The 12,797-nt window shown below is 42.0% G+C and overlaps 1 protein-coding gene across 1 annotated transcript in view; it reads right to left on the reverse strand.

Annotated features, from left to right (window-relative positions):
• furinb (furin (paired basic amino acid cleaving enzyme) b) overlaps positions 1-12,797 on the reverse strand; it is a 122,878-nt gene that overhangs the window by 29,641 nt on the left and 80,440 nt on the right. The window contains exon 6 of the mRNA XM_072669752.1: positions 9,083-9,159. Coding sequence (XP_072525853.1) covers positions 9,083-9,159 — 77 coding nt within the window. The remainder of the gene's footprint in view (positions 1-9,082; positions 9,160-12,797) is intronic.

Raw genomic sequence — 12,797 nt, forward strand, 5'->3', positions numbered from 1 at the left:
ATTATGATTGCTGAAGCAAAGCTACACAGTGGAATAGTGCACCACCCTCTTGTCTCAGCACACTGGAACTACCTGCATCAAACATATGCTTCACATCTTTTAGCCCTTTAAGAGCCCCCCCCCCTCCTTTGTTCCTCACGGCAGACTTTGTTCCTCACGGCAGACTCATGTCACTCCGAACAAAGGGAATCTGATCCCAGACCTGCAGTGCCGCTCGCGTGTGGTTCTAGTGAGCAAATCCAGACTGTGCATTCAAAGCTAACAACCAAGGCACAAACCAAGCTGTTTTTTTTGTTTATGGATTTATGAGGTTTTGCCTGCATGCAGCACACCACTAATGGCTGCAAAGCTTCTTCGTCTTCCAGACAGTAACACAATGAAAAGCCTCTCCCTTTGAAAAGGGAAACATATCGAGGCCAACCCAGTGGCAGCCTTCCAAGCATAAAAGCCATCAAACCATCATTTACTCCTGAGTGCGGACAGCAAGCCCTGTGTCATGTCAATTCATAAGAGCTATAGTGCATTCATTTTAAACAGGATGGATAGAAGAGGCTAACTCGCTAACACTGTTTAATCACAATGAAGTTTTGTGTCTTTTGTGCCACGACCAAAGCCAAAAGTTCCAACAGTGCCGGGGTGCTTTCCTCAAGGACGCTTTCATATATCCTTTGAATAGCTGTCACACATTCAGCAGAGGTCAGTGCGGTTGATAAATACAGAGTCGCAGCAGTCCTGACTCATTCTCCTATCACGAAAACAGATAAAGCTGACAGGCTACACGGTGAGCGTCACACACGTGCGGCTGGCGGCTTTGTTCAATCACGTGTGAAACGGCACTGACAGGCCGTGAAATGACACGCGTCACTGCCACATCACCCTGCCCTTATTAATGGAACAATGAAGGTGCTCAGTCACGGGCAAAAGCAAAAGGAACATAGATATGATGCAATTATTATATTTTAGCTTTCTGTCACAGGCATTCTGTTTGTGTTGTATTTTATTTTTTTTTCAGTACATGTGATCTGCTCTCAGCAAGGGGCGCAATTAGCATTAAAACCATTTCTGTTTAAATTCATTTAAAATCAAATAACAGCCATAAATCAGCAGCCACTCACCAACAGATTAGATATAGATTATAACTGATATAATAATTCTAAGAAATCTATTATAAAATAATTATAATAGATTTCTCTGACAAACCTTTATGTTAACAAGTCGTTTCACTGAGGATAAATTACCCTCTGTAGAAAACGATGCTTCCTCATTAGCATCCACTATTTTCCCATTTCTCGCAGCTATTTTTGGCACATTGAACTGTATGACTGGATGTAGCTATGCGACAGAAACGGGAAAAAGAAACATGATACCACGGAGGTCTGGACCTCGTCTACCGGTCTTCTCCTCTTGCTGTGTTGAATGAGAGTCAAAGCTAGAAGTCTCCATGTCACAGCTACAGCATGTTGGTGATTTCTGAGATGCTGATGCTTTAAAAGAAGGAGGCAGAACATCATCATAGTCATAGAGAGCGAGATAACTTTAGATATGTAGCTCCACTAAGCTGATGTGGCAAAATGAAACTGCTACTGTTTAGATGTTCAGCAACCTGGCTGTAGTTCCTGTACTACCTTGCCCATCAATTACGTAGCTGCTGTCCCATTTAAGGTGGAATGGAAAATAAGAAACTGTCTTGCGAAAAGTGGGACAAGATAACAAGGTGGAATGAAATCTGGTAAATAACGCTTCATTTTTGAAGATTTGTGACCATAGCAACAACTTCCTCTGTACACCACTCTGAGTTTCCTCTCGTCTTAAAGCTGCTTGGGTTCACCCTGCCTTCACTTCAGCTCTGTGTTCTCATGGCTAATTACGGCCATGTTTATATGAAACTGTCTTTTACGTGTAGCATTTTCCTCCTTAAATCTGTACTGTGTGCCTTTCCAGCACTACAGCAGCAATGGCAGCAGCTACTTTTAATGATGTTCAGGCTTTCACCAGAGCACAGGGATGAGCTGGACAGGGATACGCTACATGCACACATATGGCTGGAACTAGTGTGTTTGCAGGAGCTGGAATCCGTAGCAATTTACGGTGGGGCGTGAGTCGCGGGTGGAGTCACTTAACTAATTTGTATTGCAAACTTAGGGCAGAAAGAGTTAAAATAAGCCTATATTGCTGCATAATTTAAACCAGTAATGACTAGATACCATACATAAATGAGTTACAAGGTTTTCCTTAAACATATCACTGTTTCTTTACAATAAATAACATTTACACTTAACTCTCCAACGCTTTACCACTGAGACGGTAGAAGGTCACGTGTTCATATGAGATGTCTCATAATAATAATAATAGAGTATATCATGATCGTTCTGCAGATGATAATAATTAGTCTAAATTTCCGTTATAGCTCAACCCTACAATATGCAGCAGTGCTCGACTGCATATCAGCACATCAGATTCTGAGGCGAAATGAAAGCTGTTATGCCCAAATGCTCGGCATCCTCCACCTGCTCTCCTTCTGGAAGAACAGCAAAGTGAGTCTAGAATGAATCAGACATTGCTGTCTCTCTTCATCCCATATCAATTTCAGATATGAAAATGTATTGGAACAACTGTGATGAGCGTCTTTTTCCTGTGGTGGGCCTGTTAGTCTATCTGGTCCCTCCTGAACCTGGCTGTAGACTAAGTAAAAATGAACTGCAGGGAGTTCGATCATCAGAAGCAACACTGTCTTCCTCTTATCTGCGCTGCTGGATTAAAATCTCCTACTTTCAAATTGGTAATGATTCTGGAGGAACTGTACTATAAGATTTAACTCCAATAAACTGTGAACTATGGTTTCACAAAATGTAAAGAGTATCTGCCCACATTTTGCAGTGTGAATGATGCCAGTGTTGAGTGTCAGAATCTGTCCGTGTGTAGAGCAGCGTGGTATCTTTGCTTCAGTCTTCAATAGGGCTGGATTATGTCCTGACTAAAGGGATTAGTGCATTTTTCCAGCCTGCTAAACTCAACCCTCAGGCAGAGCTTCAGAAGCCCACATGCTCTGAATGAAGGAAAGAGAAAAAGAATAACAAAGATTGAGAGGCACAGATAAAAAGAAAGAAAGAAAAAAAAAGCCCTGCATCCAGCCCTTCAACTAGGGTATCTTTCAGTCAGGTCTAGTGCTTTTCGGAACGGAGAAGTCGTTCCACCCCTACAAACACGGTAACAGTTTGATTCCTGCTTCATTTGCTTCCACCCTGTGAGTAGAGAGGGCTGCTACATGAGGGGGCCACTTTCCTGCCTTTCTGAAGTGCTACGGGTCATGCAGCCACTATGGAGGATAGGGATAACATGGTCCGAGTTAGACACAGTCCGAGTGGAATGAGACATTGCTTCTTTTTTTGTTCTGTAGATGTAACAGAGCTTTCTCACATTCAATCCAATGAGTGTATGCGTTCATGGGTATGAGCTCCATCAAAAATGCCAACAGAACAATATTTAATATTGTGAATAAAGCCAAAACTACTGTTTACTATATTCAGACACTAATTACTACACATGCCTTAAGCCTTTTGTAACCAAGTTCTTGCTAGCGTTCCATTTACAGAATTTGGCAACAGCCTCTTTCATTTGAAACTCAGTGTGTAGAAGCTGAGCTTTCTGTGTGCTACTGGGTTTACAATCGCTGTATGAAAGATGCATAAAGCTTCCTTGGTTGTTCAATTGGGTGCAATTAGAGAAGATTTTCTCAAGCCAACTTGCATATACAGTGGGGAAATTTAAATTTTATTTAGTCAGTCACCAATTGTGCAAGTTCTCCCACTTAAAAAAATGAGAGAGGCCTGTAATTGACATCATAGGTAGACCTCAACTATGAGAGACAAAATGAGGGAAAAAAATCAGAAAATCACATTGTCTGATTTTTAAAGAATTTATTTGCAAATAATGGTGAAAAATAAGTATTTGGTCACCTACAAACAAGCAAGATTTCTGACTCTCACAGACCTGTAACTTCTTCTTTAAGAGGCTTCTCTGTCCTCCACTCATTACCTGTATTAATGGCACCTGTTTGAACTTGTTAACAGTATAAAAGACACCTGCCCACAACCTCAAACAGTCACACTCCAAACTATCCGAGCTGTCGAAGGACACCAGAAACAAAATTGTAGACCTGCACCAGGCTGGGAAGACTGAATCTGCAATAGGCAAGCAGCTTGGTGTGAAGGAATCTGCTGTGAGAGCAATAATCAGAAAATGGGAGACCTACAAGACCACTGCTAATCTCCCTCGATCAGGGGCTCCACGCAAGATCTCAGCCCATGGGGTCAAAATGATCACAAGAACGGTGAGCGAGAACTTATGGGGACACAATTGGGGACTGACTAAATACACCCCCCCCCCACTGTAATTTAGTCCCAAAACCTGTGTACTGAAGTAGTATTAAGTAATATTTACTGTGGTCATCAACTGAATGTTTAATTAAATGACAGTAAAATTACAATTAAATATATGTAAACAATATTTAATGTCAGTTTTCACACTGAACTGGATGTATTCTAAAGAAATACTCGAAATAAATGCTATTTTCTCATTACAAGAAAAGAAAAAAAAAACGGAATGCTTAAAAAACGAAAACTAAAACTGTTTTCCAATGTTTCTCATTTCTCATTGCTCATATCTTTGCGACAACTCAGCAAAGAAATACGGTTCAAACTTTCCCTGAATCTGTAGATCGCGCCCGGTCGACTGCATCTCATTTCCAGATCGTACGTGACTCACATCCAGAGTTACAAGGCTGTGAAGACGAGTTGAGATACTTGTCTCGTGCCTAACAGGTGGATGTGTGTGTCTGTCGGCTGTCTCTCATCTGTAATTGGTGCATTTGTGCTTCGGTCCATGGGTTTGTGTGAAACTTACCAATGGACACTCAGATACTCGTCTTCTCTGGTAAATCCATTTTGAGCATCAGAACAATTTGTCTACGAGTAAAGTTTTCACCTGAAGAAGAAGAATTTTGGTTGTCAATTTTTCACACTTAGTGTGAAGTTTCTCTTTACATAGTGCTCTGGGTCACTTGGGGTCTCATTAGAGAGAGAGCGGAGACTGTTCTGAACATTATGATATAAAACATGTGGGTATTTTCTAATATGCAAGTGCCTTTAAAGGAAGAAGATATGCACAAATCGAAAAACTGCCCTTAAACTCCAGAGGGTTAATAATTGCCACGGTCTCTGAACATATGAGACACACTGGTTTAGGCCTGCCTGTGGAAAGAGGAAGCATGTGCACGTCTGTCCATTCTTGATTAAAAGCTTGGTTTTTGGTCCACTTTGCTATTTTTAGAGCTTGCCATGCCAATTAACTTTCCTCTGACTGGCTTTCTTTTCAGATAGGACATAGGAGATAGGAGTCTGGGTGCAGACTTGGGCCACGGTCCACCCATTAGTGGCCGCTGATCTACGCATTTCCCACTTTGGTAGATTCCATTATTTACATTGCGTAAATATCCAACAGCAGCATTGAGAAACGCATTATTAACACAGAAGAGATGGTTAAATGGCAGAAATAGCATGTTTCCGACCGTACCGTCTTACACAAATACCCAGTTAAGTAAGCAAACACTACACAGAATTCGGACATCCATTTAAATAACTACGCCAGTCAAGTTAAAAAGATATGTCACGTGAGAGAAAACCAAAGAGAGAAAAAAAAAAAGAGAGAAAACAAAAGAGTGACAAGAGGTGAATGAGTATAGGACGCCAGATGGACTGAGACTGCAGCGGAAGATGAAGAAAAGAATAAAGTGTGATAAAAGTGTGATAATAGAAGAGCTGCCAGAAATGCCTCAGGAACTTCTGTAGGCAGCAGTTCAAACACCTGAAAATCACAAACCCAAACAAACAGGCCACCTGAACGCGACCCATAAACAAACACGGCGCCCGGCTCTGCCAGCCCCGTTCAGACAGACTAGCTAATGGAGAAGTAATCTGACTGAGCTTTACAGCACTGATAAGAGATCCAGAGAGAAAATCTAAACAGATGGAATGCTGGCCACGTCAAGCTGGCCATGCCCAACAGACCGGCTTGATTGAAGAGACTGAAGAACTGAGGCTGGAGTGGTGGGGAAATCTGGAGCTCAGCAAATTGATGAATACAGATTGAAACGACTGGAGAGACAAAGCTGCTGTGCAGGGCCCACCACTGCCATCTCCTTCATTTGCTGGGGTCTATGGTATTGACTTTACATTAGGGTGAAGGAAACAAAACAGAGCCACTGAAGGTGGAAGCACGCAAAAGGGTTCAATAGAATTAACTGCCGGGGGCGGGGTGGAGGGGGGGCAGCTGGCTGAGAAGAGCTTTAAATTATGGATATGGGTGCGAATGTGAATGGAGAGGAATTCAAACCCGGCAATAAAAAATTACAAATGAGCTGACCTTCACAGAACAGATGGCCTCCCTCCCTCTCTTTAATCCAAGTTCCTTATGAATATATTCATATAATCTCATTGGGAGGTGAGTGTAGACTGTTCCTCACACTTTCTCACAGTTGGCTGGACCCTCGTTGGGGAATAACACCACTCATCTGATGTAATTTCTCCTCTGTTCGGCTTGACTAAAAAAGGGCCGTGCAATTTCGGTGCCATGGACAGAAAACACAAATTTGCTTCTCATTTCATGGCCTTGAATTGATTCACTAGACTATAATCGTCTTGACAGCTCAAGTGTGTGCGAAAGCGCTGCCTTGCTTCCTGTAGGCTTTTCCCTGAGCCGGCAAGGAGTGGCACAGTGAGAGCTAGAGAGAGCCAGGGACTCGTCTGTTCTCCTCTGCGTCTCAACTCGGCTCACATGGAGCTACGAGAGAGGGGCCTCTAAGCACCCTTACACCGCTCCACTGTCCATCTGGCAATAACCGAGCCACCATATGAAAAGCAAACACTGGGGGAACATGCACATACACATACATACGTGCGCTTTCAGGAAAGAACAGGCTAGAACAGCTGGCCTGGGGACCTGGGAGATCATGGCACTGGTTTTAACAAACTCATTACACCAGGTTTGCTTTAAGGCACTTTGCGAGCGGTACTACTCGAAGGAGATATTGGCTTCTGCGCTTCTTCTTCTCATCCACCGTGGGGTTCCAAAGAAGAGTTAAAAAAAAAAAAAGGAAAAAGAAAAGCAGAGCAATGAGCAAAAAGGCACTCTGGCAGGCAGCCCGGAAAGCATGGGATTTGAGGCAAATCCCCCAACATTTCCGAAACAGGGTTTTGGGCCCGATGCGCTCTGGGGGCGGGCTGAGGAACAGGCTGGGGGCGAGACGGTGAGGAACAGTCCCTGGGCTCCATCTGCTTCCCTCACAGTTTTAACTAGTGATCTTTAATTTACTTCTTGAAAGACTGCGAGTATCAGAAATTTCAACAAACTGGAAGAATAAACACAACAGACTCCTTAACAGCCATGATATCCTAATCTCAGTGGGTTTACTACCAAACAACGAAACCGGGAAAGAGAAAACATCCTAGAAAGAGTACAAAAAAAAAAAAATTAGGTGAGTGTGAGTGAGGGGGGGGGGGGTTGGGGGGGCGGGGGGGGGTGGAGAGAGTACGGAGTCAGAGAAAGGAAACAAACATCCTCCAGGAGAGAGACAGAATCTTTGAAGTTCAGCAGAAAGTGTTCTGAAACATAATAGTGTTAAAACTACATGGCAAGTTCCAGGCATCCCAGCAGGCCGAGCGGAATACAGAAGAGAGTGTGAGTGTGAGAGAGAGAAGGAAAGAGTGTTATAAAAAAAAAAAAAAAAATGAACAAGAGACAGAAAGAGAAAATGAGAGAGAGAAGGCAAAGTGGGGTAGTGGAGAGGGGGAGAGAGAGAGAGATAAAGGGAGGACAAAGAGAAAGACTACAAGGAGAGAAAGCAGAGAGCTAGAGAGAAAATGACAGCAGGCAGTGGGATACAGGAGAGAGAGAGGGGGGACAGGGACAGAGGGGTGATGAGTGAAACAGACAGAACAAGATAAGAAAAAGAAAATCAGACAGAGTGGGAGTGAGAAAATGACAATGAGTGAGTGTGAGAAGCAGAGCAGAGAGCGTGATAAAGGGAGAAGAGTAAAGAAAGGCTCAAAAGGAAAGAGATTGAGAAAATGAAGAAGGGTGACCGAGAGACTGCGAACAGCGCAAGAGAAAACAACGAGAAAGCGAGAAAGAGAGAGGAGAGTGAGAGTGTAATTAAGGGAGGAGAAACAGAGAGAGAGACTAAGAGAAAAGTGGGATACCTAGGGAGAACAAGAGAGAGAGAAGATGAGGGAGCAGGCTGAGCAGGAGGCAGAAGCGAGAGAGAGAGCCGTGACAGTGGGGGAGAGCAAGAAAAAGAATGGTGAGAAGGAGAGGAGGGTGAAAAACGAAGCTGTAAGAAGAAGAGAAAGAAAATGACAGGAAATTTGTATGAGAGAGAGATAGAGAGAGAGAGAGAGAGAGAGAGAGAAAGTGAAAGAAAGAAAGTAGGAAAGAAAGGGCAAGCGAGAGAGCGAAAGAGAGAGGGGGGTTAATTGCTGCTGTGCTGCTGCGGGCGACTGACACTCACAGCTTGAAGGAAGGAGAGAGGGAGAGAAATAGCGGAGAGGAGGAGAGCGAGTGGAAATGAGAGTCAGTGGAGAGGGAAAGGCGGTGAAGGACACCCTCTCTCAAGGGGAACTAACAGCACGTCTCCTCATTCGACAGTTATGAGATTTCCTCCAGAATTAATCTTTCATGAGCTTTTAGAGGGGAGAGCCTTTTGGTACCGGCCAGGTGCACAGACTACATAAACACGCACTGAACGACAGGTTGGCCGGGCTTTCAGGCTTTTACGCGCCAAACAAATCATAAATTCCACATAGTTTACTTCCTCTTTTACAAGGGGGACAGTTATGGCTGAAAATGCGTGTGTGCGCGCGTGTGTGTTTATCTACAGTATGAATTGTGCCATCATGTTACACTGAGCATATGGAGTCCCTTACATGATTCATAAAAAAGGTGTTCTGCTGTGTGTTTGACTCTACCACCCTATCACACTCCCAGTGTTGGTTCATCATGAAGTGTATCCAGTGATCATCAGGCTTACCTGTTATCGTTCAGCTGTGTGTATCTGGGCTGAGGGTCTGGATCTCGGTCATTCACGTCATAACTCGCATCTGGATCCTGGAGGAAGACATAATACACTGACAGGGTTGCCAGGATCACGGTTTTCCCAGCAAATAGGGCTAGTTTGAACATAGATTAAAAAAATAAACTTTTGAGGAGTGTTTTTTGGAATCATTCGCCAAAAAAACGGTTTGACGCGTAGGAATTACCCTGGTGTAAATTCAGAAAAGAGAGGCATGTATAGTATATATGTGATATGGGTGTCTGGTAGGTAAATCATTAGAAATCTTATTAGTATTAAGATTTAGATCACTAAATAATAATAAGAATAAATAAAGGAAAAGTACAGTCATTTGAAAACGTTACATTAGGGCAACACTTAAGATTCATCTGTCCAAAGCACACTGTGCCAGACGTCCTGGTCTAGGTGTTCTCTGGTGTTCAGTCTTATTTATTTATTTATATTTGACAGTAATGTGTTTCCTCCTTGCACACCTCCCATGAAAAGCAAACATGTGTGGTCTCTTTCTGATGGTAGATACTGTACTTTGACTTCAGCTGTGCTGAAGAGCTACCTGTAGGTCCTGTAATGACATTTTAGGATAGTTGGAGATTTCTTTATGCACCTTGCGGTCTGCTCTTGGGCTGAACTCGTTAGGCATTAGTTTGATATGTTCTCCTAACTTTCATTTCTTTCTGAACTGTGAAATGTTCAGAAAACTGTTCTGAGATATTTTTAAGGCATTGGCCTTTTAAGGTTTCGGCATTGTCTAACTTTATCCTCACAAGAAAACTGCATTTATACTCAATTTATTTTACAAATGATTTTTAAAAGACATTTCCTCTGTTTAATTTTTGTTCAATTATATCACCTTCATGTCTTAATTGTGTATGACTGAAGATCCAACATTTTGCAGGCTTTTAAAAGCCGATTTTCAGCTTCTGTTGGGTGAATTTACAATAAAACTTGTACTGGAGGTTTTTTAGTACACTTGGGCAACCCTTTGCACTGAGCAGGGAGGGTACATTCGTCTTGAAAAGCCATGCTGTCAATGTAAGGATGTGCCCTTAGACCTGGGTATCCTGAAGAAAGACTAGGATAAAGGCACTGGAGACACTGAAGAAATCGTTGTTTGAAGCATGGCCAGCAAAATAGGTTTCTACTGTATGATGGAGCTGTGCCCCACAAAGTCACTGACTGCGCTGTTTTTTCTCTTGTGAATTGCATCCCCAATGTCAGCCCCTATAGCATGCTAGCCATCAGCCTAGAAGGATGAAGACAAAATTCATGATTTCTCTTCACAAGTTGCCAACAAAGGACTCACTGAAGATAGTGACAGAAAAATGGCAGCAAAATTGGAGAATATTTTTGAACTATTCTGCAAACCATTTCCGCAGCGTGATATCCGGCAGCCCCTTTAGATATTGGCTCATTCCTCAAGGTACTTGAGGAAGCTCTTATGGGGAACGTTTTTGCTGAGTGCTCTCAGGCTTCACAATGCCTCCTCCCGCTCCAACAGAATGAATAATGGGGCAGATTGTGCATATGAATACCCTACACCCAATAACCCAATCATAGGTACACCACTTACTTACTCATGACTCAGGCTGTGCTCTGAGATTTCGTCCCCCTGTTGTCTTTTGTACTTTGTGAACCAGTGATGACGTTGCCTTGTGTTTATGGAAATGTGTATTATGTGTATTTATGTGCCTTATCCCCAGGTCCATATATGTTAGCTTGTAAATCTGTATGTCTTTGTACTGTGATGGACTTTAACATTAGCAATTGGTTAACTCTCACTATTGTAATTGTGTTATCTAGTGTTGACCACAGGAGGATTGGATTCGTTTTTGAGTTTTGGTTCCAAAGTCACTATCGACAATTGCTCATTAGGCACCTGGACTCCTGTAAAGCTGCTTTGAGATAATGTCCACTGTTAAAAGCACCGAACAGAACTGAATTTAATTTCATTGAGTCTGCCTGCCAAGAAGGAGAGAGGAATTTCCCAGAGAACAGCAGGGTATATTGAGCTCTCAGACTCCCAGCAATGAACGGCTGTGGCCCAGTGATAGGAGGTGACCTCTCTAAAGAAACAGCTCATAGATTTCCCTTATTCCAAATATAGGTAATCAGTCAGTAGATTTACTGTCAATTACTTCTATTCCACATATGTCACTTTTTTTGCTACATTAATGTTGTAGCTCAAATGTCAGACCTCAAAACTGTAAAAGTACACCCTTAAAAAAAAGATTCAAATGTTTGGCAACCAAATGGGATAAAGCCAAGGGTATATATACAGAGTGTTGAACACTCATGTGAATACTTTTGGTTCTTTGCCTGGTTACATGATTTACTTTATTAAAAACATTTACAAACTTTCAGCTGTTTACAATAACCTATCAAATATATGATATATTTTACAAAATACATAATCAAGTGCATTCTCCAAATTCAACACAAAATTGCACTTTTTTAATGACAAAAGTTTTAACGACTGCTGCAGTTTCAGAATTAATCAACAACTTCATGACAAGCTTCTTCAGAACTTGGTACAGCAGCCATTTGACTTCATGACCTGCTGCAAACGTGAAACATGGCCTGACACCAGTTTCTGGCAGCGCTCCTGAGGAATCTTAGCCTATTCCTCATGGGCAATGGCCTCCAGTTCACTAATATTTTTGTGTGCTGCAACCGCCTTCTTCAACCCATTAGACTTTCTATGAGGTTTAAGTCAAGCGAATGTGACGACCACTCCAGAATCTGCCAGGACTTCTTCTGAAACCAAGTTAGATCTGAGGTTTGCGTGGGATTCTTTTCTTGTTGAAAGGCACTATAACACCAAAGCTTCAGCCTCCTCACAGAAGGCATGCTGTTTTCCCCTAGGATCTCCAAGGATACTCGACTGAATCCATCTTGCATGTTTCCATTGTCAGAGGATGCAAAGCAGCCCCAGTGCATTTGTGAGCCACCACTATGCTTTACTGTAAGAGTATACTTCATTCTTCCTTCTCCATACTTACTTCTGATCCATAGACCAAAAAAGACCCAGTTTTGTTTTTCAGGCCTGTGCTGAATTTGGAGAAACCACTTGTTATATTAGTTGTGTTGAGCAATTTAAATTGACCTTGTTTGATTGGGTTATTGTACATTGCATTGTATAGTCTATTGTATTGGATTTTATCTACTGGAAAAGGTAATTTTGGCAGGGCATTTTGCTTAATATAAGACCTAAAAGAATCACTGCATGATACAAAAAAAGATCTGCCAGTGGAATAAGACACTTTCAGTAGATACAATTAGTTAAACCAGGTAAAAAATTGTGAGAAATAAGTTGAACAATTCTATATAATTTTTCAACAATCTAAAAACGAAAAATATCAGATATTTAGACTAGAGGAGGCTTTTACTTGCTAAGATATATTTTGCAGTGCAGTTCACAGTTATATGTAAACAGCTTTAATCAAATAAAATGCTACAATTTAATAGGTGACAGGCTATACCGTTTTTGTAAGGGTTTAATAGCTTTTAAATGCAGTATGACTTTACTTAGCAGGCTTATGATTTTTCTTTAAAATGGTAATACAGACCCAAATATAAAGAGTACAACTGAGAGCATGTCAAGGAGCCTGCCAATTCAAGCTGATTCTGATTGTGCATTCCTAATATAACCCTATATTATATTTAGCTAAATTAT

Source organism: Salminus brasiliensis, chromosome 2, assembly GCF_030463535.1.
Source record: "Salminus brasiliensis chromosome 2, fSalBra1.hap2, whole genome shotgun sequence".
Lineage (NCBI taxonomy): Eukaryota > Metazoa > Chordata > Actinopteri > Characiformes > Bryconidae > Salminus > Salminus brasiliensis.